This window comes from Squalius cephalus (genome assembly GCF_949319135.1).
Source record: "Squalius cephalus genome assembly, chromosome: 10".
Taxonomy (NCBI): Eukaryota; Metazoa; Chordata; class Actinopteri; order Cypriniformes; family Leuciscidae; genus Squalius; species Squalius cephalus.
Genome location: NC_137131.1, coordinates 25,295,157 through 25,315,507, shown reverse-complemented (window position 1 = coordinate 25,315,507; position 20,351 = coordinate 25,295,157). Strand labels below are relative to the sequence as shown.

General features: G+C 37.9%; 1 protein-coding gene across 4 annotated transcripts in view; it reads right to left on the bottom strand.

Annotated features, from left to right (window-relative positions):
* The window catches only part of rptor (regulatory associated protein of MTOR, complex 1), a 409,250-nt gene that overhangs the window by 70,604 nt on the left and 318,295 nt on the right, over positions 1–20,351 (bottom strand). For all 4 annotated transcript variants that reach the window (XM_079882549.1, XM_079882546.1, XM_079882548.1 and 1 more), the window contains exons 26-27: positions 13,798–13,903; positions 10,032–10,146 (exon numbers count right to left, since the gene is read on the bottom strand). In XM_079882549.1, the coding sequence (XP_079738675.1) occupies positions 10,032–10,146; positions 13,798–13,903 (221 nt within the window). The remainder of the gene's footprint in view (positions 1–10,031; positions 10,147–13,797; positions 13,904–20,351) is intronic.

Below are 20,351 nucleotides of genomic sequence, written 5' to 3'. Positions count from 1 at the left end.
ACCTTGTGTTCATTATATTATATATTGTTGGAAACATTTGTGTGTGTGTGTGTGTGTATTTTGTGAACTTTAAAAAGCAATTTTAACCAGAAAAATCTAATATTTATTTCCAAAATCGTGCAGGCCTTTCTCTTGATATCAGTATGTTCACTTTTTTTTCAGGGCCCAGATGCCACTGAGTCCTGCCGACTTCAACATTCACATGAGTCTCTGGAACATGAACATGGTAAAGTGAAAATCAAAAACCTATGTATGTACAATGTTTTTAGGAATGGCACAAAGGTCTGTCTTTGAAGTGTTTTTTTTGGCATTTGTTGTGTATCTTTGGGTTATGTTGTGTTGTAAATAAATCCAAACAATTTAAAAGCCATTCTTTTTTAAATCTCCTCATTTACAGTATTGTGCAAGGTTGCTCAGAATGACAGGGCTATTAGGAGCTATATTAGGATAGCTCCTAATAGGGCCGTTGGGGAGGTTCTTTGTCTTTCTCAGGTGAGAAAAGCTTACATATTAATGAGCTGCCGCATAAGGCTTTCTAACACAAAACACGTCGTAAAATTTTTAAATCAATATATTGTCTTCTCTGAATGAGCAGTCAGGGTGATTTTCACATTGTTTTGGAGCAAATATTCTAGGCTACGTGATACAATTTTCAAAAGTCTTGTGAAGAAATAATCAGTATGGGTTTCATGGCCTTATTTCAGTGAGAATTTTTTTTTTGTATTTTCACAAACCATGCATAAATGTCATTATCTCAAAACTACAAACTTTTACATACATGCTGTTGATATATTGTTGTAGCAGAGTTTGTGCTGAATACAGTTTAATTAGACTTTAGCCATGAAAATGTCACAAGTAACAGAAATAACCAGAAATGTCAGAGCATGTCAGAACACCTCCAGGGCCCAGAAAACAGCTCAGACCTCAGAGGGTTAACTATTTATTTGTATGATACAGCTGCAAATAAGTATTTGAACACCTGTTTATCAGCTAGAATTCTGACCCTCAAAGACCTGTTAGTCTGCCTTTAAAATGTCCACCTCCACTCCATTTATTATCCTAAATTAGATGCACCTGTTTGAGGTCGTTAGCTGCATAAAGACACCTGTCCACCCCATACAATCAGTAAGAATCCAACTACTAACATGGCCAAGACCAAAGAGCTGTCCAAAGACACTAGAGACAAAATTGTACACCTCCACAAGGCTGGAAAGGGCTACGGGGAAATTGCCAAGCAGCTTGGTGAAAAAAGGTCCACTGTTGGAGCAATCATTAGAAAATGGAAGAAGCTAAACATGACTGTCAATCTCCCTCGGACTGGGGCTCCATGCAAGATCTCACCTCGTGGGGTCTCAATGATCCTAAGAAAGGTGAGAAATCATCCCAGAACTACACGGGAGGAGCTGGTCAATGACCTGAAAAGAGCTGGGACCACCGTTTCCAAGGTTACTGTTGGTAATACACTAAGACGTCATGGTTTGAAATCATGCATGGCACGGAAGGTTCCCCTGCTTAAACCAGCACATGTCAAGGCCCGTCTTAAGTTTGCCAATGACCATTTGGATGATCCAGAGGAGTCATGGGAGAAAGTCATGTGGTCAGATGAGACCAAAATAGAACTTTTTGGTCATAATTCCACTAAACGTGTTTGGAGGAAGAAGAATGATGAGTACCATCCCAAGAACACCATCCCTACTGTGAAGCATGGGGGTGGTAGCATCATGCTTTGGGGGTGTTTTTCTGCACATGGGACAGGGCGACTGCACTGTATTAAGGAGAGGATGACCGGGGCCATGTATTGCGAGATTTTGGGGAACAACCTCCTTCCCTCAGTTAGAGCATTGAAGATGGGTCGAGGCTAGGTCTTCCAACATGACAATGACCCGAAGCACACAGCCAGGATAACCAAGGAGTGGCTCTGTAAGAAGCATATCAAGGTTCTGGCGTGGCCTAGCCAGTCTCCAGACCTAAACCCAATAGAGAATCTTTGGAGGGAGCTCAAACTCCGTGTTTCTCAGAGACAGCCCAGAAACCTGACTGATCTAGAGAAGATCTGTGTGGAGGAGTGGGCCAAAATCCCTCCTGCAGTGTGTGCAAACCTGGTGAAAAACTACAGGAAACGTTTGACCTCTGTAATTGCAAACAAAGGCTACTGTACCAAATATTAACATTGATTTTCTCAGGTGTTCAAATACTTATTTGCAGCTGTATCATACAAATAAATAGTTAAAAAAATCATACATTGTGATTTCTGGATTTTTTTTTTTTTAGATTATGTCTCTCACAGTGGACATGCACCTACGATGACAATTTCAGACCCCTCCATGATTTCTAAGTGGGAGAACTTGCAAAATAGCAGGGTGTTCAAATACTTATTTTCCTCACTGTATGTATGTATGTATGTATATATATATATATATATATATATATATATATATATATATATATATATATATATATATATATATATCGTTTTTTGCTAAAACATTTTGAAGCATGTAACAGAACATTTCTGACTGATGACACAAATAAATGACTAAATTAGTTTCAATAGAATTGGATAGAATTGAATAGAACATGGCTAAAGTAGTTCCAGGCAGGTCTTGACTGGATTATAGTTCCATATCATTCGCCAAATGATTTCAGTTATTTCAAAGGTCCTTACAGACCATAACAGCAAAAGAACCAAAATCCACAATGAAACTGACCAAGCAGTTTTTTATGTACGGACAGCATATAGGCCTACTCTCTTTCTCCCGCTCTCTCTCACCCACTAAAACGCACACACATACAGTATGGACACACTTACACAGAATCGTGATGTCAGAGCTGCTCTGACAATTTTAGCAGTAAATTGTTAAAGATAAATGGTTAAAAAACAACTTAAAAGCTACATGCCATTTCTTACTAGCGAGGAAATAACAGCATAAATGGTCCTTGGAGCAGATAAACTTACAATTTCACTATTAGTAGAGACGCTGGTGCTGAACACTGTTGAGAGATGCACAGACTCAGGTAATTCACACACGCTTGAAAACTCTCTCTCTCTCTCTCTCTCTCTCTAATAACTGAATTAGTCTACTATCAATGGATCAAGTCTCCGTTACTAGCTCTAAAATTACGTTTTGGAATTAGCAACGGAGGCTTGGTACTAGATGTGTAAGTTAGTCCTACACACGAGCGCTTTAAGGACAAAAATCTGACAAATGTCTTGAAATACATCATCTGAACAATGTTTTGAGGTGTGGTAACTGTAGTATAAGCGGAATAATTGAGTGCAGGCTGTCAAATTATTGAAAAATAATTAGCTTATTTTTAATAATAATCCGTGTCATGGCCGCATTATCACCTCAGGTGAGGATTATTTTTTCCAATAACTAAAGCCCCTTCGTCATCAATTATTCCTTACTTGCACTACAGTAGTAAAATGACAGTGCTGTCTTGATTTCTTTTTCTTCACTTGCAAGAGTTAAACCCTCAAGCTTTGAATTTGGTGGAAAACTACAGTATAAGTAAACATTATCTCATCTACAAACAGTATCTCATACATGCAGAGATTTCACTGTGAACCAGCCTCCCTGAGATGGGGAAAATGCAGGGTTATGAGCTGCTTGTGCAAACGCAGTGCAGTACTTTGCTTTGAAACATGCAGCACAATAGACAATATACTTATTTAATTAAAACACAGACTTTCATGATTTCATAAGCACATTTACCCATATTGCAAGGTCGGTTTTTGTTCGATTTACAGGTGCTTTGCCAAATCAATGGCACAAAACACAACTTTAGAGATCTTTTATTAGAAGTAGTGATTGACCGATATTGATTTTTTATAACCGATACCGATACCGATTATTTGCACGTTTATGTGCCTGATAACCAATATGCAGAACCGATATTTATTTACTGTTATACTTCTGTTTTTGACACAATTATTACAACACAAATGAACTGAACAAACCATTTTATTTATAACAATCACTCCCTCCTTGCATACAAAAAAAAAAACCTTTATATTTATACACAAATAAATAGAGGGGTCTGAGTCCAAAAAATAAAGTGCACTGTTACTAAGTGTCTTTGTTTAAAAATAAAAGCTTTGATGAGGTAAAAAATAAAGCACAAAAATTATTCTAACATATTGGGGGAAAAAAATCTAAATTACCTGAATTTTTTTTTTTTTTTTTTTTTGCATAGCTATTTTAGTAGTGTAACTTAATACTCCCAGTTAAGCAGAACTAGGTTGTAGTGTAGAAAACATCAGCAGCAACAATGTTAACAATAGGCAAAATAAATGTTAAAAGTCTAATGTTTTCATATGGAGAAAATAATTGACAGGGGAATCATATCACCTTTGCAGAAATGTAATTCATTTTAAACAGTTTTAGAAGGTTTATGTGCCGTTTAATAGGTTTAAAGAGTGAGGAATAATTCACTGAGTAATATTAATACACTGAATAATATTAGCTGGAATATAACATTGTCAGGAAAGTAACAAACAAAACAGCATATTTGCATTTTTTTGTTGGTCTAGATCATGAAATGCTTTCTGACAAAGTGCTGTTTATCTATGCATTTACACAGAACTATAACTTAGGCTACTCAACCGCGATCGCGCGTGGAGATAATAAATAATTAATTTCCACAGAGTGGTATTTATTTATATGTGTATTAGCGAAATAATGGTTATGTAGTAAATGATAATATAATTTAGGGTATTTAAACGAGATAATCTTGTCAAAAGCTTCATTCAGTGGCCGTGCTTGAGCATTCCTGATCATCAACCCAGGGAGTGCTCAGCAATATGAACGAACTTTTTTTTTTCGAGACTAATGGTGATCAAATACAACAGATAGAGAATTAAATTCAGCGCTTTTATTTTCAACATGCACTCATTCATGTCTGTTTTATTTAATTCATGTAAAGTTACGTCTTTATTGGGGCAGGACATGACGGATTACGCTACGTGACTCCATGAGTTCGTCTCAATTTTTTAGAACCAAGCTGCATAAATAAACTATATCAGGCATTTATGTCTCAAATCTCATTTCTGCATGTCTGTTATGTTAAATAAAGTTGAATAATTAAAACAAAGCAAGCATAACATATACTTTACATGTGCACAGAGTTGTTGTTGACTGATCTCCTCAGACGCGGGCTGCAATGGCGGAATTCTCAAAACGGCCACAAGATGGCGCCGTTTATCGGCGAATCCGATATTACAAAACCGATACCCGATTATGGGAAAATGCTTAAATATCGGGAAAATATCGGTAAACCGATACATCGGTCGATCACTAATTAGAAGAGTAAATATATTTTCGATTCATTATGAAACTGTGGCGGGACAGATTAGGGAGTGGCGAGTAACTCATGGACAACACTGCTCATGCTCTCTCAGATTATTATTCACATTGCCACTAATGATGTCTGACTTCATCAGTGGGAGATCACTAAAATTAACATTAAAGAGGTGTGTGAACTCGCAAGTACGATGTCAGGCACTGTAATTTGCTCTGGCCCCCTTCCTGTTCGCCGGAGTGATGAGATACTTAGTAGACTGTCCTCACTCAATGGCTGGTTGTCTAAGTGGTGTCCGCAAAATAATATAGAATTCATAGACAATTGGAAAAGTTTTTGGGGCAGATCTGGCCTGTTGAAAAGAGATGGTATTCATCCCTCCTGGGATGGTGCTGCTCTTCTCTCTAGTAATATGGCACATAGTCTTAGAGCTCAAGCATGAATTGGGGCTCAGGTCAGGAGGCAGACAGACTGGCTAAACCGACCGTCTGTTAGCTGTCTCACGTCACTGAGGTCAGATAAATCCCATCACATAGAGCCTCTTTCACCTAGATATCATCATATAGAGACTGTGTCTGTTCCCCCGAATTAGGAAATACAAAAAACTTCCAAACCCATCTAAGGGTAAAAATTTAATTGATGTTCAACAAATAAAAAACATATATAATACAAATGAACAAATGATAAATCACTTATTGTTAATGATATGATTACAGACTATAACCTAGATGTGCTGTGTTTGACAGAAACCTGTCTAAATAAGTCCACCCCACAAGATTACGGTTATAAACATGAACCTTGTCTGAAAGGCAAAGGGGAGGTGTTGCTGTAATTTATAGTAATATTTTTAGAATTACTAAGAAGTCTAGTTTCAAAAATAATAAACAGGCCACCAGGGCACCATACAGACTTTATCAAAGAATTTGCTGACTTTCTATCAGAGCTAGTACTGGCTGCAGATAAAGTCCTAATTGTTGGTGATTTTAATATACATGTAGATAACAAAAAAGATGCATTGGGATTGGCATTTAAAGACATTTTTAACTCTACTGGAGTTAAACAACACGTGTCAGGACCTACTTGTTGTAATCATACTCTAGATCTAATATTATCACATGGAATCAATGTTGATGCCGTTTAAATTCTGCAGCAGAGCGATGACATCTCAGATCATTATCTAGTCTTGTGTAAACTTCATTTAGCCAAGGCTGCAAAGCCGACTACGTGTTACAAATATGTTAGACCTATCACTTCTGCCACTAAAGATTGCTTTATTAATAATATTCCTGATCAGTTTCATCATCTCAGCATCCCAGATAGCTTAGAAGAACTCGATATTGCGAAAGAAACTTTTAACTCTCTCTTTTCCAGCACTTTAGACACAGTTGCTCCTTTGTGCTTAAAGAAGATTAAAGAAAATAGTCCAACGCCGTGGTACAACGAGCACACTCAGGCACTTAAGAGAGCAGCCAGAAAAATGCAACTGGAAGAAAACAAAACTAGAGGTATTTCGCATTTCATGCAAAGAGTGCACGATTGCATACAGAGAGGCCTTAAAAGATGCTAGATCTGCTTATTTTTCAACCCTTTTAGAAGAAAATAAACAAAACCCTAGGTATTTATTTGAAACAGTGGCTAATCTAACGAAAAATGAAGCTTTAAGCCCAGATGTTTTCAAGCAGCACAGCAGTAATGACTTTATGAACTTCTTCACTTATAAGATTGATAATATCAGGGCAGGGCTCCAGACTAATTTTTTTTACTAGGAGCGCTGTAGCCCCTGACTGAAAATTTTAGGAGCGCAAGCAGAAAATTTAGGGGCACACCTTAAATCAGCTTGCAATGCAATTATTTAAATTTCCCCCAAAATAACTGTAATACTGACAAATTATTTAATAATAAATAAACTTAACGTACAGATATTACAATGTGCAGTTTTATTTTAAGTTCACAGGCACCAGACTAGCATCTGAGGGCAGAGGCACCGGAGCCACTGAGTTCTACAGAAAAATATCTGGTAGCACTGAGGCTGACAATAAAGCACTAAACTTAATTTAGGGTGTAGATTCAATTAACTTTAATTATTATCATTCATAATGTCTTAATATTAATTAAAAAGCAAACCAAGTGAAAAAAAAAGATATTAGGGAGTGAAAATAGCCAATAAGCATCCTACTGTTTACAATGGTAATTTATTTATTTTATTATTTTTAAATAAGTGTTTAAATTAGAGTTTAAATAAGACAATTTTTGAAGGATGAAAAAAAATTTTTTTGGTCATCACATTAAAAATAACATTTATATATGATAGTTTTGAAGTGCTGGAAAAAGATGAGTACTACTTGTAAGCGTTTTACTATTTCTGTCACATTATGGTTACAGTTACTACATGAAATCCATGGTGAATGTTGCTGATTTGTGGACTGAAAGCCTTCTATAAGTGTTTCTCCTGGTTTCCACGTTAGCGCTGTTTGATCTGATATCTATGGTTTATAACAGAGAACTCTGCGCCGAATCGGAATGTTTCTCACTGGATCTCGCAGCGATTATGTTATTAATTCTGAGGCGAATTCAATGGATTTCTTCACTGGATCTCCAGAGTCTGGATCTCCTAGTAACAGTGTAGCGTGATCGAGATCGCCCCCGACTGGCAAGTTCGGGGCGCTGGGGCGCTGCGCTGTCTATTATTGGTCCGAACTAATAAACGGTCCGTGAAGCATAAAGGAGTAGCGCATTTTCGTTCCGCTTTCATTTTGTTTGGATTCGCTGCTCGGCAACGTTGTGGTCGCGCCAGCGCGACCTAAATAAATATTTGGTCGTACCGGCAGGAAAAATGGTCGCAAAATGCGACCAATTGGTCGCAGTCTGGAGCCCTGCAGGGAGAAAATTATAACTATGCAACCGTCTACTACAGTATCACATCAGGCAGTGCATTGTAGTCTTCCTAAGGAAAAAATGTATTCATTCATTTCTATAGGAGAGGAAGAATTTCATAAACTCGTTAAATCATCTAAATCGACAACATGTATGTTAGACCCTATACCGACTAAGCTACTGAAAGAGATGCTTCCAGAGGTCATAGATCCTCTTCTAAATATCATTAATTCATCTTTATCATTAGGACATGTACCAAAAACTTTTAAGCTGGCTATGATTAAATCGCTTGTTAAAAAAACGCAACTTGATCCTACAGAATTAGTCAATTACAAGCCGATCTCGAATGTACCTTTCCTGTAAAAGATACTAGAAAAGGCAGTATCTTCACAACTATGTTCCTTTTTAGAAAGAAATTATATCTGCAAGGATTTTCAATCAGGATTTAGACCGTACCATAGTAATGAGACAGCTCTTATTAGAGTCACAAATCATTGCTCTTATCATCCGATCATGGTTGTATCTCTCTTGTTGCGTTTATAATTTTGTTCAGTGTAGAACCAGGAAATATGACCATATTAGCTCAGTTCTCTCAACACTGCATTGGCTCCCTATTAAACATCATAGACATTTTAGAATCTTGCTAATTACTAACAAGAATTAAATGGTTTAGCTCCCCAGTACTTGAGCGAGCTCTTAATGCATTATAGTCCTTCACATCTATTGCGATCTTAAAATTCTGGCCAGTGTTGATAATACCTAGAATATCAAAATCACCTGCTGGCAGTAGATCCATTTCCTATTAAGCACCTAAAATCTGGAACAGTCTTCCTAGCATTGTTCGGGAAGCAGACAAACTCTGTCAGTTTAAATGCCTATACTAAAAACACATCTCTTTAACCTGGCATACACATAACTCATTATCAATTTATATAATTCAAATAATTTAAAATGATTATTAGGCAGCATAAATTAGGTTAGCAGGAACCGGGAACACTTCCCATAACTCCTATTGTACTCGTTACATCATAAGAAGAATGGCATCTACACTAATATTAGTCTCTCTGTTTATTCCGAAGTTTAGCGTAGTCAGCCGGATTCGGGTCGTATCCAGATCAGATGACGGACCTGCGCTTAGACATGACCACAACACAGCTCTGAAGTGTCAGCAGAGACCGTGTCAACTACACTATCCCCTACGAACGACTCATAGACACGACAAAAGTTTTTTTCCTCTGTACAGATGAAAACATTTCAAAATGATTCCCATTCACACGAATCTGCGAAAACGACTTAAAACACTGTAATATGCATGCCAGACAATTGGCAAGGTCACTTTGTTAAGAAAGACTACGTGCCCGCGCACACATGCATTCAAACACGCATGCCTATAGACTAAACACATACTACGCATATGCATGCTGTCACAGATTCATGTTTTTGAAGTTTACAGATGATAACAGTATTGCTTTCAAAACTCATTTTCAATCCATGTTCTCAGGCCACCAAAATGCCGTTGTCGTCTAAATAAACGGCCAGAATGCACTAAAAGTTTTCTGTTTTCAGTTGAAATTGATGTTGTGTAAGTTAATAACTCAAGATATTTACAATGGAAATTAAACAACCAAAAAATTAAGCTAGACAACGACTTTCTTCTAAAGTTGCTGTACAGCCCAAAAAATATTTATTGCATTAATTTCCTATTTTCACTGTAAAGCTGCTTTGAAAAAATCTGTATTGTAAAAAGCGCAATATAAATAAAAGTGACTTTACTATTTGCAATGCTATGAAAAGCATAGATACCCATCACCCCCTCATACACAAGTGGCATTATTTGAAAAATTCCAGTCACTCACCAGATTGAGTCTTTGTCAGCTACAGCAATGCAGGGGTTAAATGGATGAAACTTCACCACTGATGGCACTCCTGGGTTTCTATTAATGAAGATCTGATCATCTAACCGTGTCACTCCTAAAAACGAGAAGGATGGGTTAGTATTTTGATTATTATTAGAACATTTTTAATTAGTGAAATATTGAGCTTTACTAATAACCAAAGCAGTGTTTTGGTTTCTGAGGAAAGTGAATAAGGGTACTACAGTGTAAAGCTTACAGATTAGAAAAAAAAATATGCATGAAGGAAACTCAGAGGGAATTGAGGATTTCATTCAATTCCTCCAGCTAGACTGAATGAGGGCAGCCCCACTCTTGGTTTCAAAGGATGACGGAGAGTGTGATGAAAGGATAAAGACATACGAGCGTGAGTCGGATCCTCCGCTCTGACGCAATCAGTCCTGCTTACTTGTGCGTGTGTTCCGGCATTGACGTAAGCACATTAGCTATTCAGTTTGAGACTCTGCTGACTTAAGACAGGGAGCCAAGCACATTGCTTTCTTTTAAGCTTGAGGCTTTCACACAGAAAAACTACATCAAACAACTGTTCACCCAGTTCCACTTGTGAATTCCACATCATTACCCAGATGCATCTAATGTATAGAGAGTCAGGGCATCTCTTCTAGAGGTTTACTATAGACTTTCAGGTTGTCTTTCAAATATTTATTCAGTATCTCACTAAGAGAATAACCTCAGGCATGACCAATCCTGGAACTACCAATAACACCATGGGCCCTATCTTGCACCCAACGCAATTAACTTTGTACACCGACACATGTATCATTCCTATTTTGCACCCAACGCACAGCGGACATTTCCCTCGACAGACGCACGTCGGTAAATTAGGGAATGAACTTGCGCTCCCGGGGGCGATTCAGCGAAAAGAGGTGGCATGTTCCGGTGCAAACGTTCCCTGGTGCTATTTTGCAGTTCCAGAAAACAATTCCGCCACAGACCAGGAAAAACCTAGTCTAAAGTCAGTGGCGTGTTCAGATGCTATTTTAAGGGCGCACGCTTGGCCATAATGTAGCGTGTTGCACTACACCTCATCTACACACAGACGCAGCAGTTGCCATTTTTGCAAACCATACATAATTACAAGGAAAAATATTCCACATGAGGGAAATCATTGTGGTGTGTCCATGAAGATGTGAAAAATAGGCATAAATCTAGCTTACACATTTACCAAAATTATTATACGCCTGTTTAACCGAAGCTAATTTGGGTGGGTTTCTCCTATCACCATACAATATCACTTTTCTGTCTTTTACAGCCCTGACGAGAACTCCTCGGCTGTGAACCACTCCTGGCGTGCGCCTGGCAAATCCGCCATTATAATAGCAATCCGCCATGGAACAAACGCGCCTGCTCTTAAAGGGAATGTGAGATGATGCTCTGATTGGTTTATTTCACGTTACGACCATACCACACCTATGAGTAATGTAGCTACTTCAGACCAACCCATTTTAAATTAGCGTCGGGCGCAAGAGTTATTTATCCCGCTGGTATAATAGCAACAGCGCCCGAGATCTGCCCAAAAAAGTTACTTGTGTTTCGCGTTTGATACTTGTGTTTCAGATCGTTAAAATAGGGCCCCATGTCTGTAAGTCGACAGATCAATCATGACAGTGATGCAGGAGTCCTGCCTCCCTAATATATCCCACTGCATAACAGTCCCTACCTCATTCTCTTCCCCATGAAGATCTTTGGAAGCTATTCTTCAGCATGTTTTTCTGAAGAAGCTTAACTGTTATTAGACAAGCCGCCAAAGTACTTTGACAAATGCTGCTGTTTTTGATAGTGGGCATATTCACTGTCACTGTGAATATTATTTGTACTAGGGATACCTAGATATTCAACATGCTATGGATAATTCTCTTTCTAACAGTTATTTTATGGTGACTGCTAGTTCTGTAAGCAGCGGAGCAAGGGGGAAAAGAAGCCTTGCATTCATTGTTTTCACATCTAGGAAGTGTGTTGAACAAAGAGTCATGTTCAGGTGGAGCTTGACCAACTTGAAATGTGGTCAAGCTGAAAAACTCTCAATTGATTGGCTGCCACAGCCGGTGGGCCAGGGAATGGACAGAGAGTTGTATGATGGTAAAAGACTGCCATCATATGCCCCGGTCATTAAACAGCTCATTCCAGTGTCCCCCACGTGTTTAAAAAAAACATGGTTTCATCTGCCTTAGCTTCACTGCCAGGATGCACTGAGCAGCCTTAGTTTTTCAGAAGATATAAAGTTCCTCTGGCCTGGCAGAGAGGGCTCATTATGCCACCTCTCTTCTCACCTTCCTTCCTTTTATCCACAATCAGCCAGGGTTATTGTCTGCAGTTTGCTTTAAAACCACCACTTTTCAACAGTGTAATGTCCACAGCACAGAAGATATTAGCTCAGGATCTAGAGGAAGAAATAGCCTATTTCCTGGTATTTTCTGTCCCATTCAGGATTTGCAGAACAAATACCTCAGGAAGTACAAGAGGTTAAACTAAAAAAAAAAAAAGTGAGAGTTTAAACTCAAGTGTTACAGGTTTGGCTCAGAGGGTAAACAAAATGATCCAGAGTGAAAGAGCATATTTAACACGCTCTCTCATGCAGATATGTTATGTTTTCTGCAGGAACTTTTAAATAAGGGCAGAGCCTTTTCTACTGTTTATCTTGCCGTGATTTCTGTTTGCCATGTGGGGATTGACAATGACATTATTTATTTATTAAGTTTTCATAATTATTTTCTCTGTCCTGTTCACATATTGTGTTGCTATGTGAACAGAATGAAAGAGTACAATCAGTCATTTGTCTCATAGGCTGATTCTCAAAAGAGTAAACCTATATAACCTCAACACTTATCCCATCTGGTAGTGGAAGCTATTATATTTTCGGTTAAAATAGCATGGGTCTTCATCCCCCAGAAGGGCTGTGGGCTCATTCTACCAGAGTTTTGGCTACCTCATAGGCATTATTTAAGGGTGTTTCAGTTTAGCAATTTTTAGTGGGGCATCGAGATGGGCTTCGCCTCACACTTATGTGTTATGCTGTGATGTATATTAGGGAGGCAGTATTCTTGCACCACAGTAGTGATTGGTCTGACAACTGAAAGACAAGGTTTTATTGGTGCTTCCAGGATTGGTCAAGCTCAAGGCGATTAGCGAGATACCTCACTCGTTATCAGAGACCTGGGTTTAATAACCTAAAGATTTACATAGCAAAGTTGAGGCTACTATGAGGTTGTTCTAAATTCTGTGTATACGTAATAATGCTGCATACAATTCGCTGTCCAAGTTGTTCTGCACCTCAGGCCCTAGTGTAAGTGGCTCTTGATGCTGCTTTGGTTAGGCGTAAATGAAATGCAGCATCAGTGCAGCTTTAAACTTGTCGTTTTCATAAGAGCATATATTTTAGTTTCATATTTGTATTTAGAATTTTCTAAAGTCTATATTCATATTGTTTCTGTATTCATATTTCCATATTTAAAACTAATTTTATACGATTATTTCTGCAATTAATGTTGAACATTATTTCAGCAAAAGTAATTCCCTTTTGCGCCTGTTTAAATGCATTTTCAAGGAATATATGCTGCTTTACGCTGCCTTTGCAGTGTAACAAACTTTTTTCATTTGAAACATTTTGTGAAATATCAAGTAATATAACAAGTTACAAAACTAAATGATAATATGAATGATAATGCAAGTAGTCTTTGCTGTCAGTATATAACAAATTCTGGTGTTCTACCTCTCTGAGTGATGTGTTGGCTTTGTCGGCGTACACGAGCGTTACGTAAGAATCTCCACTCCCTCTCCTTACGAACCTGACTCTCCAAATCATGCTCTTCTGGAATCTGAAAGAGAGATAAATAAATTCAATTTTCAAATAATGAAGCACCAAAAGGGTCACCTTGTTTAAAACCATAAACACATATAATTACAGACATGAACCTGGTTTTAACAGTTGTGAGTACAGAAACTCAAAGACTAAGTAATTGTGTAAGAAAACACTCAAGACTAACAGTATCATCTCTCTAAAAAAATGATCTCTACTGTGATCTCTCACACTCTCTCTATAGTTTCACACCAGTAATGACTTTATGAATTTCTTTACTTACAAGATTGATACTATAAGAGAGAAAATTGTAACCATGCAACCATCTGCTACAGTATTGCATCAGACAGTGCTATAAAGAGCCCCTGATGAACAATTACATTTATTATTTGCTATAGGGAAAAGAAGAATTGTCTAAACTTGTTAAATCCTGAAAGTCAACAATATGTACAGTATGTTAGACCCTATACAGACTAAGCATACTGAAGAGATGCATCCAGAAGTCATTAGACCCTCTTCTTAATTCATCATTGTCATAAGGATATGCAAAAATTTATAGCTGGCTGTTATTAAGCTGGCCACTTATTAAAAAAAAACACACAATTTGATCCTAAATAAATAGTTCACTACAGACCTATCTCCAATCTCGCCTTTCTTTCAAAAATACTAGAAAATGTATGTTCACAGCTATGTTCCTTTTTAGAAAAAATTGTATCGGCAAGGATTTCCAGTCATGATTTAGACTGTAACATAGTACTGAGTCTGCTCTCATCAGAGTTACATCCATCCATCCATCCATCCATCTTCTTCCGCTTATCCGGGGCCGGGTCGTGGGGGCAGCAGTCTAAGCAGAGATGCCCCGACTTCCCTCTCCCTAGACACTTCCTCCAGCTCTTCCGGGGGAATACCGAGGCGTTCCCAGGCCAGCCGGGAGACATAATCCCTCCAGCCCTGGGAAGGCGTCTAGGAGGCATCCAGAACAGATGCCAGAGCCACCTCAGCTGGCTCCTCTCGATGTGGAGGAGAAGCGGCTCTACTCTGAGCTCCTCCCGAGTGACCGAGCTCCTCACCCTATCTCTAAGGGAGCGCCCAGCCTTTCCTGAGGGGGAAAGGTCATTTCGGCCGCCTGTATCCGGGATCTTGTACTTTCAGTCATGACCCACAGCTCATGACCATAAATTACTTTATTCATCTGATTGTGATTGCATCTCTCTATTAGTGTTACTGCACCGTAGTGCTGCATTTGATACTATCGACCACAGCATTCTTCTGAATAGACAAAAATTACGTTGACATTAGCCGACTTGCACTGCCATGGCTCAAATCGTATTCATCTGACTGTCACCAATTTGTAGCAGTAAATGAAGAGGTATAATATTGATCACAAGTTCATAATGGAATACCGCAAGGCTCAGTACTAGGACCATTGCTTTTCACCCTGTAAATTAGGAAACATGGTGTTAGTTTTCATGCTGATACATACATCAAAAATTAAAAATCAGTTATACAAATTTAATACAACATTCAGTCCATTTCTCTTATCATTAAATGTTAAATTATAAATTAAGATTGTGAGTTTATGCCTCGCTTAAGTTTAATGAAATATAAACACTATTAGCTTGTATAATACAGAAATTTTATTATAAAAGTAATAATAATATTATGGTGATGATTGTGACGCTTATCTTCATAATGACCTAGAATACTTTCAAACTCTTGATGGATGTGTCTTCGTCATCAGTTAGGAACATGGGTGTGCTCTTTGATACCAAACTTTCATTTGAAAGCCACATTTCTGGCATTTGTAAAACCGCATTTTTTCATTTAAAAAATATCTGTAAATTACGACATATGCTCTCAACGGCAAATGCAGAAAAGTTAATTCTTGCATTCATGACCTCAAGGCTAGATTATTGTAATGCTTTACAATTGCCCTGCAGGCTTTAAAGAAAAAATCCAGCTAGTCCAAAATGCAACTGCTAGAGTTCTTACTAGAACCAGGAAGTGTGACCATATTAGGCAGGTTCTGTCAACACTGCATTGGCTCCCTATTAAACACTGTATACATTTTAAAATCTTGCTGATTACTCATAAAGCCCCGAATAGTTTAGCTCCACAGCACTTGAACAAGCTCCTATCACTTTATAGTACTTCACGTCCACTGCAGTCTCAAAATCCTGGTCAGTTGATAATACCTAGAATATCAAAATCGACTGTGGGTGGTAGATCCTTTTCCTCAAAGACTTCGGGAGGCAGACACACTCTGTCAGTTTAAATCTAGATTAAAGACCCATCTCTTTCACCTAGCAAACACATAATACACTATCACATTTCTATAATTCAAATCCCTTAAAGGATTGTTAGGCTGCATTGTTAGGTCAACTGGAACCAGGAACACTTCCCATAACATCCGATGTACTTGTTTCATCAAAATAGAAATGGCATCTAGGCTAATATTTGTCTGTCGGTCTTATTCTTATCCCAAGGTTACCAAAGTCAGCCGGATCCGGTTTGTATCCAGACCAGATTGTAAACCTGTACCTAGAGATGACCACAATGTAGCACTGGATGTCAGCAGAGACCACAACAACTAGACGAGCCCTACAGACAGATCCCCAGTGAAGACCTTGTCAACTTGACAGCCATCGGTATAGATCCTCAGCAAAGACCACAAGAACCAGACAAGCCCTGTGAACAGACCCTTAAGGCCAGCTACATCCCCCTCCCTCCATATGCCAGTGTGATATAATGTGATCTTCAAGCATAAGGAATCATAAATCACATGATGCTCGTTCATTTGGACAGAGGAGAACTGGTCCCCCGACTGAGCTTGGTTTCTCCCAAAGTTTTTTTGTCATCGCTTTGTGACATTCTCTCACCATTGGCTTGCTTAGTTGTGGACACTTAAAATTCAGCAATATTATTGTTTTGACTGCACTAACACTATCGGATGAGAACTGAATTGAGCTGGATGATGACATCACGGTTTTCTCCTAAGGTGCTTAAGCTTAACTAATCTCATTAACTTTACACAGTTATTAAACTGAACTGAATCAACACTTCAGCTGAAAAATGACAGTCTTTTTAGAGCTGCTTTATTGCAGAACTGAATTGTTTAAATCATTGATCATTATTTTCCTGTTTACTGTAAAGCTGCTTTGAAAAAATCTGTATTGTATAAAGCGCTATATAGATAAAATTGACTTGAGTTGACAAATAAAAATAAATAAATAAATAAAATAAATAAAAACTTGTAAGAATGAGGAAACTGCTCAAGTTAAATAAAGTGTCCATGTATGCACACACAGAGCTGAAAATCAGAGCTCCAGCTAATTAGCCCTGATCGATCCAGTCTTCCAGATAGGAGCTCTGGGAACAGGCAGATCCCATGACACAAACCCACATCCAAGCTCCTCAAGCAAAGTAAGAAATCACACCTGTCTTTTTTTCTGGAGCTCTGGGGCTCCACATCAATCTCTTAATGAGAATCAATTATTTGTTTTTTCAATGGAAATGAAGCATGTGAATTTGTCACAGTTAATGGTCTCCTCCCGAGCAGTTTTTATATCCTTACAAGTAAACACAGTCAAGTCACCAGCAACATGCACTTATCACACCCATCACTCTAATAGACTGGAATAGAGTTCTTCTCACTCAAGACAGATTTCTCATTTTGCACTGAAAAAGCTTTCTTAGATCTTTATTATCCATTATGCACATCTCAAACTTGTGTCCAGACTGTTCGCTGTTTAGTAAGCTTTCTGAACTACCACTGCATGAGCTTTACTGTTTTTTGTTGTTGTTGTTTTTTACCAGGAAACCCTAAGAACACTTGCTTTCTTCTGAAAATAGAGACTTCTTATGTAAGTAGAGGTTGAATGATATGTTTTTTTTATATAAATCATCTAGAAAAAAGGGTTGCTGTTAGCTAATTCAGATACATTTATATGTAATATATATAATATAATATAATACGAGACATACAACTGATGAAATTAAATGAAAATATTTACAATATGTGTAATATAAAATCTACATTATGTATGAAATATTTTCATACATAGTTCCAAGGAGGAACTATTATAACTTTATAATTATAACAATATGCATATTGCATATTGTGGTTGGTAAGTTCCCCCCTGTGGGGGAGTCCAAAGAGTAGGGCGTTTAATACGGTGACCAGGAGGGGACATGTTCGGTTCACTTAGTTTTGTCGTGGCCATGACATATTAACTCGTGGGAACATGATAAGTCGTGGCCACAAGATCATTTTATCGAGGTAACAACGCCCTTATGTCTAGGCCACACGATGTAAAGTCGTGGCTTTGAGATCCAACATTGTTGGAACAATATATTTTTCTCGTGGCTATGATTTCATATGTTGAGGGAACGACATCTATTTCTCATGACCACGAGTTAAATGCGTAAACAACCTTGCGTGACCATAGTGACCTGAAACTATCAGAAATGGATAGGCCTATAATAACATTTATTTTTAATTAAGAAAAAACATGGAATTAAGAAATTATTATTTTAACATATTGCTATTGCTATTTACAAAACTATTAACTAACTGTTAGCTATATGGTGCTGTGAGAAGGCTATTAGATAATACATAACGTTAACAGGGTAAAGTACACGGGGGGGACGCTGTTGGCAAAACCAGCAATGCAAGTTTGAGAGGTGGTGCCCCGACAAATCTCGCGAGAATCATGACTTGCTTTATGGCACGGCGCCACATACATCAACAACTTATGAAAATCTATGGAAGACACTAGCACGCATTTCAGATGTGAATCATGGCAGAGTCGACGAAGAAAACGAAGAAAGCGCGGTCGGAAGAGTGCAGAGACAGCTCTGCGTGAGTGGTATTTACGACAGTAACGTTAAACACAAGTACTCCACAGCGACTCTAGGGGTCGCTGTTTGAGAAAAACGGAAACTGCATAGTGTGCCTTTAATTCCGCGTTTTTTCTTTATTAAAAATAAATATTATTATTATAGGTCTATCCATTTCTGATAACTTCAGGTTACTATGGTTGTTTATGCATTTTACTCGTGGCCATGAGAAATTGTTATGGCCACAAGATTATCACGGTTCCACAAGTTAATATGATATTCCCACAAATTAATATCTTATTGTCATGACATATAATTACTTTCCCACAAGTTAATATGTCGTGGCCACAACAAAACTAAGTGAACCGAACATGTCCAATCCTGTAGTTTAATATAGTTTAATGACAAATTTGGTTTAGCTACACCCACGGACTGTTCACAATCCCCATATTTCCTGTGTTTGTGTGAGTCACCATACAAACTCATCAGTTCATCACCTCTGTCATTTATCACATTTATAATCCTCTCTGTCGTTCACTTTGTTGTCATATATTGTTTTAAAATATGTTGAACTGTTGCATGCCTTGTTCATGTGGATTACCTGTTTGTTGTTACCTGTGTGGATTCACCCCTTACTTTGAAGTCTCAAATTTTAAATCAAATCAATAGTGGTGCAGGAATGACATATTTTTGCAGGCCAACCCGGAAGTTAGCATCAGTTTACTTATTCGGCTTATGCTGTTTAATGTCCCCAACAACCTCTAGTCCCATTTAGCCATTTGTTAGCAACCACTTTCACAAGACAACTAAATGATTTTTATTTTTATTTTATTTTTTAAATCACAAAAGGGTATTACTGATGTATTTTAAATTGTAGAATAACATGGAGAAATAAAATTGTAGAAAATATCTTGAGCTTGTGTTCACCACAGACCTTATTTCATGCAATTAACAAAAAACCCATTTAAAAGAACCATTGACTTCAGGACAATGGAACCGGAACTGCTAAAATGCTAACTTGTTTACAGGTTTTGGCCAACAAAAATATGCCATCACTGCACTACACTGCAGTAACGATGTAATAATGGGGATGATGTAAAGTTGTCACAAATTAAATCCCTTTCAGATTAAAGGTCACTCAACTAAGTATATTAACCCCCTGTGGTCAACAAATGTGCCAGCGCGATTTGGTGGAAAAATTAAATGCAAATTTGCATCCTAGATGAAGAATTGCAAAATTTATGGCATTCACAGAGCATGACTAGTCTTTTCAGAGCTTTAAGGGAATTTTGTTGGAAAAAAACTATAAGTTTCTTTATTATGCCCAAAGTGAAAGCCAAACAAAAAGTAGCAAATCTAGGTTCCTGCTTAAGGCAGTGTGTTTTGAAACTGTATTGGCAGGGGCGATTCTAGGATTTTCATTTTAGGAGGGCTCAGCCCCCAATGAGGGTATGATGTAAAAAAAAAAAAAAAAGTTAGTTTATGGTCTAATGCTCATTATTAAGTAGTTTCATTCATTCATCCAGTAACATGCATATGGCACGGTTTTATAATCACTGAGGTACCGAATGTTAGGTATCTAGGGGGGTTCGGGGGCATGCACCCCCGAGAAAATTTTGATTTCTCTG